General features: G+C 31.9%; 3 protein-coding genes, 1 long non-coding RNA gene and 1 other non-coding gene across 5 annotated transcripts; 4 read left to right on the forward strand and 1 right to left on the reverse strand.

The window, feature by feature from the left end:
* The first annotated feature begins 1,582 nt into the window (after positions 1-1,582).
* Positions 1,583-1,654, forward strand: TRNAH-GUG (transfer RNA histidin (anticodon GUG)). The gene has a single exon. It is a non-coding gene; the product is annotated as a tRNA-His (tRNA).
* Positions 1,655-1,760: 106 nt separating this feature from the next.
* Positions 1,761-7,841, forward strand: LOC108474221 (DNA replication licensing factor MCM7). The gene is made up of 15 exons (XM_017776154.2): positions 1,761-1,994; positions 2,089-2,156; positions 2,323-2,382; positions 2,469-2,692; positions 3,322-3,499; positions 3,924-4,046; positions 4,129-4,218; positions 4,426-4,568; positions 4,773-4,950; positions 5,240-5,431; positions 5,776-5,948; positions 6,116-6,319; positions 6,528-6,693; positions 7,024-7,245; positions 7,407-7,841. The coding sequence occupies exons 1-15, from the start codon at positions 1,964-1,966 to the stop codon at positions 7,509-7,511; spliced, it is 2,157 nt and encodes a 718-aa protein (XP_017631643.1). The 5' UTR covers positions 1,761-1,963; the 3' UTR covers positions 7,512-7,841.
* Positions 7,842-9,934: 2,093 nt separating this feature from the next.
* LOC128284161 (uncharacterized) lies at positions 9,935-10,909 on the forward strand. Its single transcript, XR_008274501.1, has 2 exons — positions 9,935-10,202; positions 10,486-10,909. It is a non-coding gene; the product is annotated as an uncharacterized LOC128284161 (long non-coding RNA).
* An 897-nt stretch (positions 10,910-11,806) lies between these two features.
* LOC108472592 (uncharacterized) lies at positions 11,807-13,970 on the reverse strand. Its single transcript, XM_017774135.2, has 7 exons — positions 13,705-13,970; positions 13,553-13,624; positions 12,998-13,071; positions 12,655-12,793; positions 12,457-12,537; positions 12,263-12,358; positions 11,807-12,172 (listed from the first exon to the last, which is right to left on the reverse strand). Exons 1-7 carry the CDS (start codon positions 13,837-13,839, stop codon positions 12,107-12,109), a joined length of 663 nt encoding a protein of 220 aa, XP_017629624.1. The 5' UTR covers positions 13,840-13,970; the 3' UTR covers positions 11,807-12,106.
* A 5,310-nt stretch (positions 13,971-19,280) lies between these two features.
* Positions 19,281-20,638, forward strand: LOC108471691 (uncharacterized). Its single transcript, XM_017773270.2, has one exon. It carries the CDS (start codon positions 19,738-19,740, stop codon positions 20,191-20,193), a length of 456 nt encoding a protein of 151 aa, XP_017628759.1. The 5' UTR covers positions 19,281-19,737; the 3' UTR covers positions 20,194-20,638.
* Positions 20,639-21,727: the final 1,089 nt, after the last annotated feature.

Raw genomic sequence — 21,727 nt, forward strand, 5'->3', positions numbered from 1 at the left:
GTTTGCCATATATACGGAACTTTAACAAAGGACTTTGTTGAGATAGAACAATGTCTTGGTAAACAGGACATTAGACTTTAAGATGATGATGATGAGGAGAATAGCCCATTTTTCATGCATCCCAAATTTTGTAAAGTCTTTGTAAGACCTTCGACAGTGGTCAATTGGTTGTCTGGTATTTGTTGGAGTGTTTTGATAATGTTGGGGGCTAGGATACAATTTACTGGTAGTTACCAATGTGATGCATATTTGATTAGTTTATAAAACTTGTAGTGTCATGGTTATAATTTGGTTTTCTCATCTATTGAACTATTTTAAAAGAGAATAACATTTGAATTATACCCATGTATATTATCACCTAGCTTTAATTTGAATGATTCTAAAAGTTTTTTTTTTTTCTTTTGAGAAATTAAATTTTTAATTTAACTTGAGAAAATATTTTTCTTAAAAAACAACTTGTTTAAGAATGTTTTTATCTTAAAAGTACTATTGAGAAACATTCCTAAGTTAACCTTACTTTAATTGTGGTTATGTCATGTCTGTCTAATTTTTATTTTAGAATTACATATTATAACTAGTTTGGAGCGAGTTGTTTGTGTGCATTAATATAATACTTTATTTAATTTTGTTTTTTTAATTAATTAATGAATTATTTGTTTAAAAATGTATTTTAAGTTTAAAAATTGATGTAAATTAATTTTAATATTGTGGAAGGTAAAAGCTAATTTTTAAAAATATATTTTAAGTTTAAAAATTACTATATATATATTTATGTCAATTTGTTTTGTAGTTTGTATTTCTTATAATTTATTTAACATAATTATAGATAGGATTATAATTAATTTAAAAAATTTAGGGCATTTTAATGCATCCATGCACATTTCAATATATGCACATTTAGAGCATGTATTATTTAAGATAAATATCACACAAAACTTGATATAAAAATAAAGTACATTTATATATGTATAATTTTGTATTCATATAAAATTATTAATTTTATTCAACAAAAATATAACTTATAATAATATATTAAAAATAAAATAAATTTAAATGCATAAATATTATGAATAATAAATATAATTTTTTAAAATTAATTAACAAATTAAATATAACAACATGAATTTTTTTTGTAACATGTAATGAATTAATGAAAATATATCTTTATAAAGGATTTGCCCTGAATTGTTATTTTTTATTCTAAATTTTTTGAGATATTAAAAAATATAAAGAATCTGCTTTGGATTAATTTTTTAAATATAATTACCAACGACACGTGATAGATAATTATTATGGAAAATTACCATTTATAAATTATGCCACATAAAATTATTATTTTATAACCTTATATTGTTATAATATATATGAGATTAAAAATATCAATTCAAAATCTTTAAATAATATTGGTTGAAATGAATGATTAAGCAGATTATGTTTTGATACCATTTGGAAAGTGATTAGTTAATTTGGATTAGTATTTGCTACATTAATTGTATATCTTTTCTATTTCACAAGTAGTATTAATAAAACTTTTATTTATTGCTCTGTCAAATACTAGTGAATGGAGCACCACAATGACCTTGTGGCTGTAGTTTAGTGGTTAGAATTCTACGTTGTGGCCGTAGAGACCTGGGCTCGAATCCCAGCAGCCACAAATTTTTATTTTCAATTTTCTTGCTCTGCTGTAAAATCAATCACAGCCCAAAATTTTGATAGAATTATCATGAACGCGCATGACCGTCCACCCACTCTCTCACAAACTCACAAAATACACCTGGCTGTACCGTATCCATAGCATCAACTTTTTTCCCGCCCAAACCCTCTTTCCCTCCTCATCTTGTTGCCGCCAAAATCTCATTGTTTTCACTGCCTAATTCCCATATTCTCCCTCACATCTGTTTTCTCGCTCTCGCTCTCGCTCAGTTCACTATCTCATTTCATTCACACGTTCAGTGAAGGAACCATGAAGGACCTCAACTTCGACGCGGACAAAGGTACTCGTCTCCCCCATCCCTCTTTCCATCTCTGCTGCATCATCCCTTCACTGATTTTTGGCTTTCTTCCCCCCCCCCCTTAATTTATCGACAGCTGTCGCCAAAGATTTCATCTCAAACTTCGCAGACGCAAATGGCGACGCAAAATACATGGACATCCTTGTGAGTCTTCCTCTTTTCTTTCCCTTCATCCTTACCATCTCTAAACCCTAGATCTCTTTTTGTTTTTTACTACTTGAGTACAAAAAAGAAAATAGTACTTTACTAGTATTCTTTTTTAGTTCTCTTGCCTAATTATTTATAACCCTTATCCTTTTCTCCATTTCAGCAAGAGGTCGCGAATCGTAAAATTAAAGCAGTACAGATCGATCTCGAGGACCTATTTAACGTATGATTCTTCCTATTTTCCTCTTAATTTATTGTAGTTTTTTTGAACTTAATTTATTTCATTGGCTGCTAATTCCCTTTTTGCAGTATAAAGACTTGGATGAGGAATTTTTGAAGCGGGTTACTGAGAACACTCGAAGATACATTGAAATTTTCGCAGGTGCCATTGACGAGCTTTTACCGGAGCCTACTGAGGCATTTCATGATGATGATCATGATATATTGATGACACAGAGAGCCGAGGACGCTACCAATAATACAGATGGGTCTGATCCGCGTCAGAAGATGCCTCCAGAGATTAAACGTTACTAGTATGCTTCAAGAACTAATTCTTTTACTCTTGACACATTTAAACGTGTCCTAAATTCTTCCTTTGAGGGATAATATATAATTGCTGAGTTTATGTTGGCATTTTATTGTTCTTGTAGCAGTGCATTTGGAGCTCATGTTTTACTAACCTGTTGGTTAGTTCTACCCTTTTGGGTTTTAATAATAATTTTGAGTTTATGTTGGTTAGCAAAGAAAAAAAGAGGAGGTACAGGAAAGAGTTAATATGACTAAACCATTGGGATTAAAAAAGTTTCCATTGCTTACAGCTTAAGTTCAAAAGTTTGTTGTGGCATTTGGTGGCTAGCTAAGTGGAAGCCCCCAAAATGGTGTGCAATTTGAAGTCAAATACAACCAGATTTAGATGCCATGTGATTCTAATTATAGTTAATTATTTTCTAGTGGGCCTTGAAAATTGTAAATTGTTATTAGTGGAAATTTTGTGGGAAGAAATTTTTCTAGTATTTTAATAATTTGATCTTTTAAGATATCTGTACAAGAGATATTGTTTAGCATGCTCTATTATGCATATACGCTGTTTAAATTGTGTGAGAACTGATTCTTTTTAGGATACTTAGAACTGCGTTGGTTATGTTCACTTTTTTTTATCCAGTGAAGTTTATATCAGAGCACCTTCAAAGGGGAGGCCGTTTACCATTAGGGAGGTGAAGGCTTCGTATATTGGCCAGCTTGTACGAATATCTGGTATTGTGACTCGTTGTTCGGATGTTAAGCCTCTGATGCAGGTAGCTGTCTACACATGTGAAGAATGTGGTTGTGAAATTTATCAGGTAACTAATTGTCAGGTTTTATGTCTAAGCATTAAATATTCTCTTTGCCAGTAGGGATTGGTTGAGATGATAAGGATGATATACTTCACTTGTAAGGCTTATATTTGATTCTGGATACCTGAAGTCATTTGTTGTCGATTTATGAGTCAAATGTAAGTTTTGACTAGCCTGCAGCATGCTTTGGTCTTGGAATGGGATAACATCTACCACATGTATATATTTCTACCAAAAAAACATATTTTCTTCATTTAATACAATTTTGCTTAATTTGATAGTTGAATAGCAATCTAAAAATAGTGCCCTGTTAAGCTAGATATCATATACATAGTTATCCTTTTAACTGGTTTGCAAGGGACCTTAAAATGTTGGCTTGGTGTATTTTCCTGTAAATTTTTTTTTTCTCTTTCCATTGTGTGCCAAACAGGATGTAACTGCTCGAGTATTCATGCCCTTGTATGAGTGCCCCTCAAGGCGTTGTTCAGTGAACAGGAAAAAAGGGAACCTTATCCTTCAACTTAGAGCATCCAAGTTTTTGAAGTTCCAAGAGGTTATTGATCAACATGGTTTTTTAAGATAATAGCAATGAATTACTCTGCATTGTTTGTAATGTGTAATATGAAATTTTCCAGGCCAAGATTCAAGAGTTGGCGGAGCATGTTCCCAAAGGCCACATTCCGCGGTCTATGACAGTTCATTTTAGAGGAGAAATGACGAGAAAGGTTGGTTGTCATGTTGATTACATGTAGATGAAGTACCAAAAAATATATTTCCTGAAACTTCTTTATGTAGACATTGCACCTGTTTCTTTTCCCCTTTCCTCCCTTGCAACACTGCATTTCATGGCTGGAGACAACATCACATACTGTTCATAATGAAATCTAACTCTGCTGACAATGAATTTGTGTTACCTTGTTTGTCAAATACAGGTTGCTCCAGGTGATGTTGTTGAATTATCAGGCATCTTTCTTCCCATTCCTTACACTGGATTTAGGGCAATGCGTGCTGGATTAGTTGCAGATACCTATTTGGAAGCCATGTCTGTCACCCATTTCAAGAAAAAATATGAAGAGTAAGCTGCTTTTCTAATGTCATTTTTGGAAGGCACTTGTGGTTAATATCCATCTTTATGCTTTCTAAAGTCAGTATGTTAGCTTGCATAGAGGACATCTGATATAGGGGTCTCGGTTGTCTCCATTCACTGAAACAGATTATTTTCAACTATCCTTACAATATGTGCGTGCATGTATTTACACTCAATTATCCTCAAGTGCAGGTATGAACTTAGGGGAGATGAAGAAGAGCAAATTGCACGATTAGCTGAGGATGGTGATATATATAACAAGTTGGCACGGTCATTAGCACCTGAAATTTATGGACATGAAGATGTTAAAAAGGCTTTGCTTCTTCTTCTTGTGGGTGCTCCGCACCGGAAGCTAAAGGATGGGATGAAGGTAATATGTCACTTTATGTTCTATTGTATTTGTTGGCAGTAATTTTTTTGCTTATCATTTATCATTAGTAATATGGCTCACTACAAAGGTTGGCCAATACCTTTTATTATTATTTTACTTGGAGAGTTCAAATTATGCCCTTGAGCTATATGGCATCAATTTTGTCACCCCCTTTTCTTTCCTACCATCAAAGAATCTTCTTTAATTAATACCTACCATTTGCTTCCATTTGTATTTCTCATTTGAACATACTAATAGCGTTTCAATGAATTACTTGGTTACTTTGCAGATCAGAGGAGATTTGCATATTTGTTTGATGGGTGATCCTGGTGTTGCCAAAAGTCAGCTTCTCAAGCACATTATAAATGTAGCACCCAGGGGAGTCTATACCACTGGCCGAGGAAGCAGTGGAGTTGGTCTAACTGCAGCTGTGCAGAAAGATCCTGTCACAAATGAGATGGTCTTGGAAGGGGGAGCCCTGGTGAGATGTGTTCTTTTCTTTGTACTATAATTTATTGTATTCAAATGGATATGTTTATGGTATGAGAAAGCATAGAAGAATATGGCAACAATAATTGCTTACAGTAAGGACCGCGTATATCATGCCAACCTTTTGTCTGTATCACCCATGTTACAAATTATGCCTTGTTCTGTTAACAGTTATACTTTTAAGTTGGTTTTGTTTTATATGTGCATTTAGTATATCTGATCTGAAATATAATCTGTTTCATCTAATTATTATTAGTCTCAAATATGATCCCTTTTATCTGATTATTATTTTCAAAGTTCCTATGGTTTAAGAGAGACATCTTGATTCTGTTTCAGGTGTTAGCAGATATGGGTATATGTGCTATTGATGAGTTTGATAAGATGGATGAATCCGATCGAACAGCAATACATGAAGTTATGGAGCAGCAGACTGTGAGTATTGCAAAGGCAGGGATCACCACATCTTTGAATGCAAGAACTGCAGTTCTTGCTGCTGCTAATCCAGCCTGGTAAAAATATTTCAGGTCCTTCAAAGTTTTTCTAATTCTTATCGCGACTTATTGTTTTTGGCTACTATCCTACATGAACTGAAATGGAAATAAGGGGGGTGGGGGTGGGGGTTGGGGAGAAAAAGAAGAGCATTTTATTAACTTGAATCATATAACTTGTTGTGAAGGGGAAGATATGACCTACGCAGAACGCCAGCTGAAAACATCAATCTCCCTCCAGCCCTTCTGTCAAGATTTGATATTCTGTGGTTGATCTTGGATCGAGCAGATATGGATAGTGATCTTGAGATGGCAAGGCATGTTGTTTATGTGCACCAGAATAAAGAATCTCCTGCACTTGGCTTCACTCCACTTGAACCATCTGTTCTTCGGTAAACACATTAATTGCTTTTCCATGGAAAACTTTTAAGAACTTTATAGTTGACTCTTCCTGTTTGTTTTATGAATTTTCGGGTAGCTACATGTATTGATATCTCGCTTTTCTTTGAAGTTCCAGCATCATGTTTGTAACGATTTTTGTCTAGAAGCCTTGATTTCTTTAGTTATTATTTTATCTGGTTTTATGTTTTTTGTTTGCAGTGCATATATTTCTGCTGCAAGAAGATTGTCTCCTTATGTTCCAAAGGAGCTAGAAGAGTATATTGCTACAGCCTATTCCAGCATTCGTCAAGAAGAAGCTAAATCAAGTACACCTCATTCTTATACTACTGTGAGGACCCTACTGAGCATTCTTCGAATATCAGCAGTAAGTCCTGATTTTCTTTACTTTTTTTTTTTTTACTGATAATATCTTCCTATCTTTTTCTATGCTTAAACGGGGTTAGGGAGGTTCTGTTTTCTTTGGGTTGGGCTAAGGGGAGGGCAGAAGGATGTGGAATGTCTGGATCTGAAATGTGGGTTCCTCGCTGATTTATTGTTTACAAAGAAATTCTCTTTTTATTTTAGTTGTTCAATATGAAATGCCATGTAGATTGACAATAAGAGTGTGTTGTGCAAAAACATCTGCTCCTGGGTGGAGCTGTTTTCTTTTTGTTGGAATTGCAATTTACATGAAGTTCATATAATTTTATCACAGGCACTAGCACGGCTTCGTTTCTCTGAAACTGTGGCCCAGAGTGATGTGGATGAGGCTCTTAGGCTGATGCAAATGTCAAAATTCTCCTTGTATTCTGATGATCGTCAGAAGTCTGGTCTGGATGCCATATCTGATATATATTCAATATTACGAGATGAAGCCGCAAGGGCTAACAAGATGGACGTGAGCTATGCCCATGCATTGAATTGGATATCTAGAAAGGTTTTTTCTCGATACAAGACAGTTGAACTTGAGTTGTTGTTGCTTATTATTTGGGAAAGTGAAATGTTATTCCACAATGAATGCCACTAAAAACTGAAATGTGTATGATTTTGGTTGTCAAGTTTATGTAAAGCTTAAAGATTTTTTGTTTGATTTGACAGGGATATAGCGAAGCTCAGTTGAAAGAATGTTTAGAGGAATATGCTGCCTTAAACGTGTGGCAGATACATCCCCACACTTTTGATATTCGATTTATAGATGCTTGAAGTTGCTATAAAACCACTTGGAAGATTAAGCTGCATCCATTTGCCAAGTTCGAAATTAAGAGATAGTTGTCCGCTGTACCATTTTAAGTTAGTAGTTAGTATTTGCAGAGTTGAGTTTGAACCTTGTTTGACTGTAAGATTGCAAGTGATTATGTTCTTCACATGCAGCAAGATAAAAAACGTTTCTGTTTCAACTTTTACTTTCTACTAATAGCGAAAGAGATGATTGTCCAACTTACTGCATTATTGTACTGAATTCACCCTTCCCTCTCAGCTCATGTTTAGCTTGTTGGAATTGAATAGAAATGTAATGGAATAGTTATGTGAGAATTGAATAGAAGTAAGTATAAAATAGTTCGATCAGATGGTCATTTTGAAGGACGAAGATACAAAGCTCAGATGCAACATCCATGCATTTAGCATGTACGTCTGCAATTTAGAGAGACCAAGCTTTGCGAATCGTCAGCAATAAAATGCTGAATAAAATCGAAATAAGCTGAAGCCATAAAAAATAGGATAGTAGTAACTTTTTTGAAATTTTATTTTGGTTTTGTATGTTTATTTAGAATGGGGTATACGATTGGTCATGACTTTAAGTTTATTGGTTAATATAGAAAAGACTTATAATTTTACTTTTAACTCTCATTTTTTAAAATTTAAAATACATTGAAAATAAATATGATAATATTTTTCCCATTTGATTTTTTTTGTTAAATCATAAAAATACAAAATAGGTAAATTCTTTTTCAAGGAAAGAATAATCTTTTGAACTTTTCAAAGAAAAAAATAATAATCTCTTCAAAATATATCCTATTTTATTTAAGAATTAAAAGATATATGTATATTTTATATTTTTAATATTAAAATTAAGTTGTGCAGGATTTGTTAAATCCTTAAAATGAAAAACATATTTTGCAGTGATTCTTAATAACTGGCTTGTAAGTAATATATAAGCAAATTTGTGAATTAAAATAGGGGGCATAAATCATATATCATTTTTATAATGACAGGACATTGAAGCCTTAAAGTGGAGTTTAATGACCAACTATATGGCGATTTGTGTAGGCGCCTCGAGAGGGAAGATAAAAAAAAAGAAAGCAAGAAGGGAAGGGCCACCCTCCAATCTCAAAACCAAAGGCCAGCACATTCTCAATATCCTTGTATAATCATTGGTCGATGTTACTGCCCAAAAAGTTGCACACGGCACTGAAAACCTCACCAAGTCTATATAATTTACCTTCAAAATTAAAAATGAGATAAATAAATTAAATCATCTATTGAGAGTCGATTTTTTTAAAAGAAAATTTTCAAATAATATTCATTGAATAGTCTATCAATCTTTCAACAATTAAAAATATTTTATTTCATGAAAGATTTTATCTCTAATATTTTGTTGATAGCCTACATGCCACGAGCACATGTTTTGTAGGCCTAATTCTTAGAGTTAAGAGCGTGTTAGTTGGTGATATTTACAAAGCTAAAAAAAAGTGCCAGTATAGAACATGTAAATAAAAATAGACTTGACATGCGGGGAAATGCCTTATATGCCTTAAGTAGATGATTTGAATCTCTACGTGCACATTTAAGGTTAATTATTAAAAATTATAAAAATATAAATTAAAATTTTCTTCAGCCAACTTGTCTTATAATTTTTTTGTTAATATGTTTATTTTTTTATAAGAAGGCTGTATCGTACCTGTAACAATTAATAATCTCAAAGATAAATGAATTAAAATTTCATATATCAATCACCCAAAAAAATTACCTAGTTAAGAAAAGTTGTTTTATTCCCAATAATTTCATTAAATAAATGATCCCTTAACTATGATGTTAGGCGTTTAATTCTCCTTAAAATAAATGGAGCACATTTTATAGTTAACAATTCATCTATTCGAAAAGCACCCACACAGATAAACTTAGTTATTGCTTTCAACAGTGAATATCATTACAACAAAAAATTTTCGTTAAATAAACAAAAGGATAAATCACATCAATAGTAACTCAACTTTCAAAAAATAACAAATCAGTCCTACTAACTATTTTCCGTTACAGACTTAATAGAAAATTGACCTGACATTTAACGAGATAGAAAAAGAAGAAGAAAAATAAAAATTTTATCCAAAAAATTCATTAAGGAGAAATTTAAAAAACTTCCATTACCCACAAATTAAAACCCATAAAACCATCATTAAACCAAAAATTTAATTCATATCTCTCTTTTCATCTCTCTTCTACAAGAAGAAAAAACCCACGAAATCATTAACCCAAAAATTAAAATTCTTTCTATTCCTGTCTCTGATTTCATCTTTTGTTTTTAAAGAAAAGAAAAAACTTAAAACATATTCTGTTTGGTTCTTAATTTAGGTTTCCACTACTGTAAATTAATTAGTAAATGTCATCTGTCCCGTTACGCCTGTAACTAAAAACATTAGTGTAGATGATTGATTTGTTATTTTTAGATAACTTTTTAAAAGTGAAGTCACTCTTAATGAATTTACCCAATTAAAAAACAAACCGATATTTGGCCCCCGGTTTATTAGAATTTGAGGCTAGAGAAGTCAAAGTGGCGTCGTTTCAACAAAATCAAAAACCCTAAATCTAGAGCCAAACGCCAAAACTTTGGTAACACCTGCCGTCCTGGAACAGCGGAGAAACTCACACCCAGAAAGAAAGAGCTTCTTTGATTCTCAGGTGACTAATGTATTCTCTTTCTCCTCTATGTTTTCCTTTTTCGTCTTTCCGCTTTTATGCTATGCCCATTTCCTTTACCCAATTTGGTAGTGAATAATGTTATAGAGCAACAGTAATACAATTAATGCATACAAACTTGAAACAAAAAAAAGTACAGTTGAAAACAAGGGAAGAATCCTTCATACTCATCTCTGTTCTAGTTATTATGGGGCTTCTGGATTAATAAATTTCATGCCTGCTTTGGTGGGATTCTACTAATTATTGACTTGCCTAAAAATTGTAGAGATTGTGATAATGGAGGGTCAACCGAAAGTTAAAGCCTCACTTAGGCTTGGTTCTGAATTCTACACAGTGAATGCAAAAAAGGTCGGTGCTTTGTCTGAGCAGCTGTCTTCAATGAAAGAAGAAAGTATGAGCATACTGAAGGATTATATTACCAAACACAACGTTCCCAATGATGTCCCTGATGAATTGGTTGAAGGCTCTTCTGAAGACGACGAAGAAGAAGAACCCAAGAAGTCTAACATCAATCCCAAGAAAGCTAAGATCAACTAGTACTTAGGTAAAAAACATGTATGGAATTATTCTAGTTTTCAACCTTGTCAACCTCCTGTGTCATTGAAGAAACGTGAATCAACTATTTTTAGCATTATGTTGAACAAAAAATGCATTGTGAAATAGATTTGGAACTGATAGACTTTGGAGCATGTTTGTACTTGTTTGTTTTAAGTAGATATGATTTTTATGTCAAGAACACGCAAAAAAGGATAAAGGAGAGAACCCTATCAGCCTATCAAGAATTGTATTTCTTGGAGCCTTTTAGCAAATTATAACCATGCACAAAAGTTATCCAGTGCTTATATTTATGGCTTTTCTACTTGTATTAGTCCTTTACCTGTTCACATGTTTTCCTATAAGCTTTTCGTTGAATTTGTTCGTATTTACCTACAAACTTATAGAAGAGGCTTTGTTGAAAGGCGTTTGTTTATAGCGAATTTGGTGAATGAATTTTTCGAACCATTAATCAATTATTTGCACAATTTTAGTTTTTTCTTTTCTTTTAATGTTAATACCACCAGACAAGACTGGTAATCATTTCAAGGTTTAAACACTTTTGATGGCAATTATGTTCTGTTAGCTCCTTGACTTAACTTTAATATAGGAGGGCAAAAGGATATTCCTGCTAGCAAACATCAATGGAACCATCTCCTAGTAATTGACAGCAATTGACGATGTATTTGATAGTTATGCCATTGTCAATCATTCGTTTTGCCCACTTTAAGATACAGTAATATGAATATGATGCGACTACTTTCTTTTTGGTCGACCAAACCCTGCCACTATGAGCTGGAACGTGTGAGATGCATTGTGCCTGCCTGCCATTGAGTCATAGAATTTCTGTGCTAGTTTTGGCCTCCTGAATGGAAAATTATTATTTGTCAATGGAGAAATTTTGACCCATCAGGATTCAAGGGTTTTGATCAACTGAACTTGTAAGAATTCATTTTGGTGTATGAGCAACTGCATTATTTTGAAATTCCCCCAACCCGGCCCCACCCCCCCACAAAAAAAAAAAAGGCGGTTAGCACCAATTAGGCCCTTCCTCATAGTAAAGACAATGCTGCAGTGCTTGGCATTTCTTAAATTTCTTATTTTATAGTACATTGGTGGGTGGATTGGCAGATTATAATCCTCCTTTAAAAAAAGAAAAGAAAAGCAAGCTACGGCCCACCAATCTGTACACAAAATCCATGTTTTTTTTTTTCTAATTTTTTCCTTTTCTCTATTCATATTTCTTTCTTTGAGGGCCTCTATTCATATTTTCATTCTAAAAGAATCGGGGGGAAATTTGGATTACAAGAGGGAAGTGATTGGAAAACTTGTATATATGTATAGTAAGATTGTCAGACATTTTGAAGCTGCTCAACATTGTCTTCATCATCAGAGTTGGAGATATCCTCGTCGGTAACCTGTGAAATTTGTGGTATTTAGTTGAAGCTACAGATTTTGTAAATAATTACGTTGATGTTTAAAAAGGGTAAACGAGATAGGGAACTGACATGCAACTGTCGCCGAATGCTGTTCCGAATAGCTGTAATTACCCGAATCAATATGTACATTGGCAGTATAATGCCAGTAGCTCTAAAAAACAATATCTGCAAAATATGCCAAAAAAAAAAAAAACAAACATAGATTAGAAAAAGCTACAAAACTATTCTTAGGATCATACGGAGAAAAGGAAGAGGGTACATACTGTAAGAAGTGCAAATGGATAATGATCAGTTTCGCCATTCAGCACAGCAAAGAGATGTTTGACCAGCAAGACGACAGTAAACTGCCAAAACACATTAACACGATAATAATAATCAAATGTCAACTACTTGTTACCGGTGGGGTGATTTTGGACTAAATCCTGTTCTCAATTGATATAGCAAAGAAATGAAAGACATACAATGAGGGCCACTGATTGGCAGCAAGATGCCCCTCTGTCTGCAGCTGAAGTACATTCGGACAATTCATTTTCCTCAGCCAATGCCACTAATCTTTGCTCTTCTGCTTCAACCTCTGTTCTTGGAATTTGTAGGCCATCTCTGAGATCCAACAAAAACGATTAGGGGAAAAGCATGCCTAACTTTTTACGTTAAATAAGAAATAAAATAAAATAAAATAAAGTTGAATGCATTTTTGTTAAAAGTGGATAATTTTTTTATTAATTTTCAACCGTAGCAGCAGCTGGCAAGTCATGCGCCATTACCAACAAATTACGAATAGAGAAAACAAAATTAAAATTATACCTGATGGTTACAGCATCTTCAATCAGCTGAGCCTTCTTTGAAGGAACTGTTACTGTATATCCTGGTTCATATTCCTGCATTATACAATTAAATTTTTTTTATTCATAACCGTTGATTATAATATTTCAATGTTCGAATAAAGATTAAATAAACCTCTGGAGACCTTTTTTTTTTTTTTTTAAACTTCCGATATAAATAAATCATAGTAATAGTTCTTTAAAAACATTCTTTAAGAGAATTCCAGGAATCTGAGATATTGATATTTAAATGAAGTAATGGAACCAGAATTGGAAACCATACTTTAGTTTGTTTGATAATGAAGAATCCGATAGCAACCAACTTGAATCACATGGAAGATGACAGGGAGACTTGGACAAAAAGAAAGTTCGAAACAAGTTTTGAATACCCCAAGGTCCAAAACAAGAGTTTGAGAAAACAAATAACCCGTTTCGTATCAACACAATAATTAAGAAAAAGAAACAAAAAATTGCTATAATAACCAAATTTGAAAATATTTACAATTTTTGTTATTGCTATGATCATTAAAATTCAGACCTGAAGACAAATTTCACAAGTTGTGTTTCCCTTCTCGTTACACCATCTCTGTATACAATCTCTATGAGCAAACTGCGAACAGGTAAAATCAAATCAAATCAAAACAAGGAAAACCCAATTATCGGAATCTGAAAGGGGGAAAAAGGTTTTACCTTAACAGTGCCTGAACAAGCACAAGGAACTTCCAAGCTCTTAAAGCTTTCCAACTCTTCTTCATGGCAAATTCTACAGAGTGAAATTGACGAATTCGATGAGAAATTATCGACAAACAAAATAACATCTCCCATTTGTTCTCAACTTTTTCCCCCTTTTACTCTGTTTTTCAAAACTTGCTTTCCCCTTATTATTGATGTTCAAATTTGGCTATCCTCTGTTTTCCTTTTAAATGTCCCTATTTCATCTAGAAACTGGACTTTAAATATAAGAAACGGGTATCGAAGTTCCACAAATGCCCCCCTGCGTTATTATTAAGTGAAAATTACATAAATAATTGGCTTCATTTTTATTTAATATTTATTCAACGAAAGACGCGGTTTAAACTTTAAAGCCAGTTAGGAAAACCGTAAACTCTAAGCCTTTGACTTGCTTCCGCAGTATTTCTCATGCAAACAATTCAATGGTCAAACCCAAAATAAATGCATGTAAATTTTTTAACGTGTTTTTTTTATCTAACAAAATTAGACTTTTTCCCTTTTTTTTTTTTTTTAACATTTATTGATTCAAATGGAAGGTTGGTTTTTAGTGTAGATTTTTCTTTTTTGTCGGATTTAAAATTTTCGCTATTAGTAGTAATGACTAGCTTTTTTATCGTAGATGTTTTTAGTAAAGGTAAATAATTGATCAATAAATATGCTATGTTCTCGTAAGTAGGAATTAAGCTTTCAACCAAAAAGTTAATAGTAGGAGCATAGCTTCAGTCTCTCAAAATAGAAAATTTTTATTTAAAATTTTAAATTTTTAAAATTATAAATTAATAAATATAAGATTACACTTTTAACCTCTTAAAGTAATTAAAATTTTGATTTAATCCTTTAAAATTATAAAGATATAGAATGTTAAAATGATGAAATTATATTTTATTATCGTAAAAATTATAATTTAATTTCAATCGTCCCCAAAAGAAATTTCTAACTTCGTCCCGATTAAGAGAGAAGATTAGCAATCGCCAAAGTTATATTTTATAGTTAAGTGTTAAAAATATAAAATAATACATTGTAAAACTTTAAGAAAATAAAAGAGTTATTGTTTTAGAGAAAACATATAGTAAGTATTATGAGAGAAGTTATTAAATATAACAAAACATTTTGAAGAAGAAAGCTGATATTTTAAAATTAAAATGTTATTGTGGGATTGGAATAACACGGTTTTTGCTTGGTTTGGGTTGAATTGTATGATTCCTTGCTTGTAGACCGTGTCGGAAATAATATATTTTTTTTAATTTACTTTTAACATATTAGCTAGTAAAAGATTATATGAAACAAGGTAAATCATATGAAAATTTGAGCCACCATCAACATTACCAAACTATTAAAGTTATATCACTTAGATTATTTTATTAAATGACATGTTAGATCTTATATAAGTAATGAAATTTTAATAAAAATAAGTATTGTAAAATAAATGTTTTAAAAATATTGACTTTAAAATTTTTGAAGCTTTTACAAGAGTTTGATCATTTACTTTTTTTTTTTTTTTTTAGTTTTACTTTTAAAATTACACAACAATATTCTATTTATTTAAAATTTCATTTTAAATTAGCTAGATAACATTTGACATGTCATTTAACGATTTTAATATAAAAAATTAATTTATATAAATAATTTTTAAAAAATTTGGGACCAATTAAAATGTAATATATTTTGTTATATATTATTTGACTACTAATATTTTATTTAATAAGCTTTTAAAGATAAATTATTGTTTATCTATATACTGAATTATAGATAAGAATTTGATTGAATTGTTACCCATAAATATATTTTAACTCATTTGATAAATTAGTCCTTTTGATGGGATTTAATGTTAACACACTAAACATACAATCTTCTAAAGTTTACCATTATAATAAAAATAAGTATGCTATATAATTATTTTTAAGTATGCCAAAATAGAAAGAACAAAAATAACAATTTTATTAGAGTTGTTTGTAAAAAGGGAGGTATACGCAAATATATAGAAATAATAGAATAGTTAAGAGTGAAAAGAGTAGTAGTGGTGGATTGAGATTTATTTTCATCTCTCATTTTCTAAAATGCCATTGTTGTATTGTTACCATTTTCCATTATTACCCATCCTTCCTCCAAAAATCATCTTTCGTAATTAAACCTGTCCCTTTATGGAACCCAAAACCAAATCATCATTGCATATTTGTATTAAGGGTGAAGTACCTAGTTTTTCATCATTTTGATGACTGAAAAAAATAACAAATATGGCTCTGCTGTTACATAAAGTTTTATTTTAGTCGCATTTGATTAATGAAAATTTTGTTTTAACTTTTATAAATTTTAGCTTAATCACTTATTTTATATATTATTGTTTTATCAAGTTCCTTTTACTAAGAAAGAAATTAAAATCAATTCTTTAAAAAAAAATAAATTGATTTTTCCATGTAAATCTCTATATCTTTTCTTATAAAAATTTAAGTAATTTTTTATAAAAACTTTTAGTATTTTTTCTTTTATTTAAAAGAAATACTAAAATTAATTCAAAATAAAAATAAAAAGATAAAATAAATTAACAATAACATTATTCTTAGCCAAATTAATGTTTTGCGGTTAAAATGGAAAGCAATATGTAACGAATGCGATATTTACAAATTGTTTTTGACCAAAATAAAAATGTATTAAAATGGAGTGAAAAATTATATATTTTATCCTTGTATTAAATATAATTTGGGCAAAATTGGAAAATTGTTTTTTGTGGTATGAAGTAACAGACTGATTAGAGTTGATCATTGTTAACCAGGATCCCTCTGTTCTCCAATTCGAAAGAGTTTCTTTTGGGTTTGAATTTCAGACGTCGGATCTTGAATCAACGACTCCTGAAGTTTTAAAAAAGGGGCACCGCTTTTTAAGCAAATTAGTAACAAACGCGCTCACCAAAAAAAGGAATGAACATAGAATTAGCTGTGTGGTTCCATTGGATGGGACCCTCCTTTTTTGACAATGGATAATATCCTTTTTCAACTATAATAAATTATAACTAATATGCAGATATATCCTTCTTTAGAATTTTTAGGATGCTGACATCTGTGCTTATCCTTTTGTCGATCTTATCGTCTTTTCCTTTTTCTCCAATTTATTTTTCTCACTCTAATTGGACAATTTTGATTTGTATTCTTCCCATAATTATGTGTTAGAATAACTTATATTTTCAAATCATATTCAATTAATATATATACTTATTGATTAAATTGGTATTACCAACTCAATTTAAAAAATACAGGTCAATTAAACTATAAGATTTTTAAATCATTGGCTTAATATGTATTTTTTTAAATTTAAATATATATATATATATTTGACTGATGTTATAAATTGCTTAGAGCAGTTGTTTGATCACAAAATGGCAGCGACTGAAGTTTCCAACTTTTAAGCCTCACAAATGTGGCACAGCAACTAAATTGACACAATCGCACCAAGTGGGCGGCACTGACATGCGCTTTGATGGTCCACTTCATCAAACTCGCCCTCGCCGTCCGTTTTCAAGTGATTAGGGTAATGGAATCCACGTCTTAATTACTTGCGTGCATACAATATCTTGCCTTGCTCACTTAATTATTAAGGCCTAATTCATGTTATTATTTAACAAACTGGATGGAATAACAATCATTCAGCCACTGCTGCTGTCAGTAGGCCCATCTCTTTCTTTTTTAGTTTGGGAATTTAAGGTCGGCTAATGATATAATCATTGTGGGAATAAAAAAGGAATGAGCGTATGTATGGTTAGCAGAAGGGAAGGTTAAGTTGGTGAAGTAATAATACTTAGCTTCAAAGTTCAAAGTTATTAGATCAGTGGAGGTACTATAACTGCTAAATGGATTAAGATTAAGTTGGCTAGTTGTTGGTCGGGTTCCTATGAAAGGAAAATGTAGCCTACTTGTGATTGAATTTGGGTTGGTCCACACTATTTGGTCCTGGTAATGGGGGACGCTCACACTTGCCTAATCTTTTCTCACTTTAGAACCAACCTAATCATTTTTGTTAATCAACTCTCATGATTCTACTTAAATTGGAACCCTGCAAGGCAAGACCAAGCAACCAACGAATCGAAGAAATAAATGAGGGTACCAAGCCAAACCAAATCCTTTATCAATTAATCAGGAAGTATGGATGACTTCAGTTCCATTTATTTTTTTAATCCTTTTCGAATTAAAACTAATTTATCTAAAAATTATTTATAAAATCTCATTATAAACGTTTATTAAAAATTTAATTAAACTTTAATTTAATCCTCTCAATTTTCACTAAACATAATCAAATGTTAAAATTATTTATATTTTATGACTCTTACTTTTTAATGATAGCCAAAACACCCAACTTGAAAATGTCAATAATTATAACTAAAAACTTAGAAGTTTTAACAACAATAATAGAAAAATGAATATGGTAGGTAAAAAGAGATGAACACTTGAATTCTTGGAAGTTTGAACAATAATAATAAATAAGCAATGAATGTGTGAGACATCAACATTAAAATTACATTTAAGGTTTTTTATTTAATTTTATATTATATAAAAGCATAATAAAAGTCATATTTAGAGTTAAGAAGCAATGGATTTTATTTTTGAAAATTTGAATTTTTTTTTTAATTTTTCGATGTTCAATAAAATAAATTAAAATCAAACTGAATTAGTGTGGTTTAATAACATCATCTACTCAAAATTAAATTGAACTATAAAAATATCCGAATCGAACTAAACAAAATGTACTAACCGAGGCTGCCTTTTACACATTGTAGAGTTGGGATTTCGTCTTTTTTATATATATTAAAATTTTGGGTGATTTACAGTTTCTTTTTCACTTTGCTCAAATCTAAGATTTTTTTTTTTTGAAACATAAAACCTTCCAATTCAAAAAGAAGAAAAAAGAAAAGTGGTGGTAGCAGGTCCAAATGGAAATGGCTTATAAACAATAAACCAGCAGAGTACAATGGGCCAAGAAACTCAAGCCCATACCTTAGGTAGGGGAACCCTAAACTCACAAATAGGGGATATGAGGATGGCTTAAGTAGTAAAATGGTCATCTAATGAAGAAGTTGAAAGACTCTCAAACCCTTATTCCATCTCATCACACCCAACTTCATGGGAAGAAACGCATGGATTCACCAATTTTTTTTTGAAGTTGAACTATCCCCTAAGTGTGTGTGTGTGTGTGTGACAGGATTTACTAATGTGTCATTCCTAATTACCCTGTAAAATTCACTTATGGCACCAAAGTCTCTGCTATTGTAGTTTTCTCAGTAAACTAACATAATCTTTCCATGGAAAGTGCCGTTACTCTTAGTCAAAGTTCTGTTATGGCTCCGTCTCAATTGTCATCCAGAAATCGATTAAATAAGAAATATTTAACCTTTGGTTATAATACATGGTAATAAACACAATTCTTACATATAGTTCGAGGAAAGGTAATAAAGAAAGAAAGAAAAGAGGTCATGTTTTTGTTTGTAAATCACCCAGAATGTAATAATATTAAAATATTTGAACTCCAATAGATATTGAGTTGAGTTTGAACATAATATATCCTAGTCAGGAAGAGTAATCTTTTAACACGTTTTGTTAATGAAGAAAATATGTAATGCTTTTCATCAGTTATTACAGAAGGGGGTTGCCAGAAAATGGTGAGTGGGTAAAGGTGAGGTCACTTAAACATTTTAAGATACCAAGTCACACACACTTGAGTTGAACACCTAAACCTCACCTTCCATACCAAAGAACAAAAGCAGAAGAAGACCCCACTGGCAGCATCCGCCTTTCCTCTCCTCAATTTACAACTGCTCTTTCATCTTCCTATAATTTTGCCTTCGATTCTTTGACTCTCCCTCTTCCTCCCACTCTATATATACCCACGCAGCCTTCACATCCTTTCACTCTCAATATCCACAGTAATAGCAAATGCTGCTTTACTGTCTGCAGCTTCAAACTCGAGTTATAGCGAAGCACTCCAATTAACAACTTCAAGCTTCCCATGGGAAACTACACATCCACCTGCTGCATCCAGGATGCCAGCCTTAACAAATTTGCCAAGGTTATTGATGCTCAGGGGAACCTGCGGCTAGTGAAGCTCCCAGCAAATGCAGCGGACTTTATGCTTGAGGAACCTGGCTACATCATCTCTCCCGTGGAAGAGCTCAAACGAAGCCGTCGCCCGGTTGCTATGCGAGCTGACGATGAACTTTTGGTAGGCAAAGTTTATGTTCTGGTCCCTACAGGAAGGATTCATCGCAAAGTAACGGATGCGGATATGGCCATCATAGCAGTAGCTTGTCGTCGAAAGAAAAAGACAAATGGTGCTAAGGTTTTACCGGAAGATAGGGAAGTTGAGGAATGTATGAAAGGGGTTCCTATTCCTCCGCCTGCCTACCCATTGGGGAATTACAGGCCCTGGATACCTGTATTGGAAGCTATTCCTGAATTGCTATAACAAATTTCTTCATGCTTTTTTTTTAATTTTTTATTTTATTTATATATATATATATATATATAGGTTTTTTTCACTTCAACAGGTCAGAGATTTCCCAAAATAATTGTTGAAAAACGAGAGATCTACTGCTAGGAAGGCTTGTATGGTATACTTGAACATATAATGTTGTGGTGCAAATCTTAGACCATGTCATTTAATTAAAGGACTAATGCTGTATTTAATTGGTTTTAAGCGAGGACTACTCAACACCGTCCCTCCCATAGCGAACTGAATTCACAACTGCCGATTTATTTTGTATTTCAATATATTAATTAAGTTCGGAAAAAAGAAGGGGCCAAATTCACAAGTTTAGTATTATTTAGGTAAGTCTCACTTATTATCAATGTAATATCCTCAAAAATTCTTTGGTTGTAATAGTATAATTTTGAGCTGTTACTAGTCGAAATTATTCTAAATAAATAAAATAAAATTTATAAGTGTTAATGGAGAAGGAAGTAGGAGATTAGAGAAAATTTAAAAGAATGATATAGTGGGAGATATTAAATCGAGGTATACACTAAATTGTAAGGTTTTATAAATATTGGGGTCAGTGAAAAATTAAAAATAAAAAGATTAAATTTAGTTATTGTTGGAATATGTGAGGACATGAAGAGCAGTTTCACCAAGATCTAGTGGATAATGATGAAGGATAGATCTTTGGCTAAATTAGCATGCCAAAAAAAAGTTTATAGGACAAATAGAATTTTATTTTTTAAAAAAATTTATGGAAATTGGCCAAATTTTAGAGAGTGTATGTGAAAGTTCTGCATAGGTGACTAGAAATAGAGGTGCTTATGGGTTGGGCTTAGTTTAGGTTGGGCCCAAAAAAAATTTAGGCCTAAGCTCGGCCCAAAAAATTGGCTTAAAATTTTTCTCAAGCTCGACTCGGTTAAAATGCTAAAATCTTGGTGCTGTCCACCCATATTAATTTTATATAATTTTAAATATATATAATACATAAAAAATACTAAAAATATTAGAATAAATATTTCTCAATAAATTAAAAATAAATTTTAAAAAATATGTATACTTAAATAAAACTAGGATAGATGCAACTTAACAAGCAAATGCTTCTAAAATAATAAAAAAATTAATAATAAAACAAGTGTTATGCAATATTCAAACAATAACAACAAAATAATAGTAACATAATAATGAAATGATAGCAAAATAGGGAAAAACAATAAGAAAATAACATTAAAACAACAAAAAAGAGCAAATTTTTTGTATTTTTGTGAATTTAGACCGGGCCCAGGCAAAAAATGCCTTACCTGAGGCCTGATTCGTTTTTAAGTAGGTCTTATTTTTTTACCTAAGCCCATTTTCCAGGTCTATATTATCTCCCAAACTATCCCATTTTTTGGGCGGGCCTTTGGGCTGGGTGGCCCCGCCCATGAACAGGTCTGTGACTAGCTGGAAGCGCTCTTTCCCTTTATATATCATTTCTTGACTTTTTTTTTTAAATAGATGATTAAATGTACGTGGTCTTGTCTTT

This window comes from Gossypium arboreum, chromosome 11 (genome assembly GCF_025698485.1).
Source record: "Gossypium arboreum isolate Shixiya-1 chromosome 11, ASM2569848v2, whole genome shotgun sequence".
Classification (NCBI taxonomy): Eukaryota; Viridiplantae; Streptophyta; class Magnoliopsida; order Malvales; family Malvaceae; genus Gossypium; species Gossypium arboreum.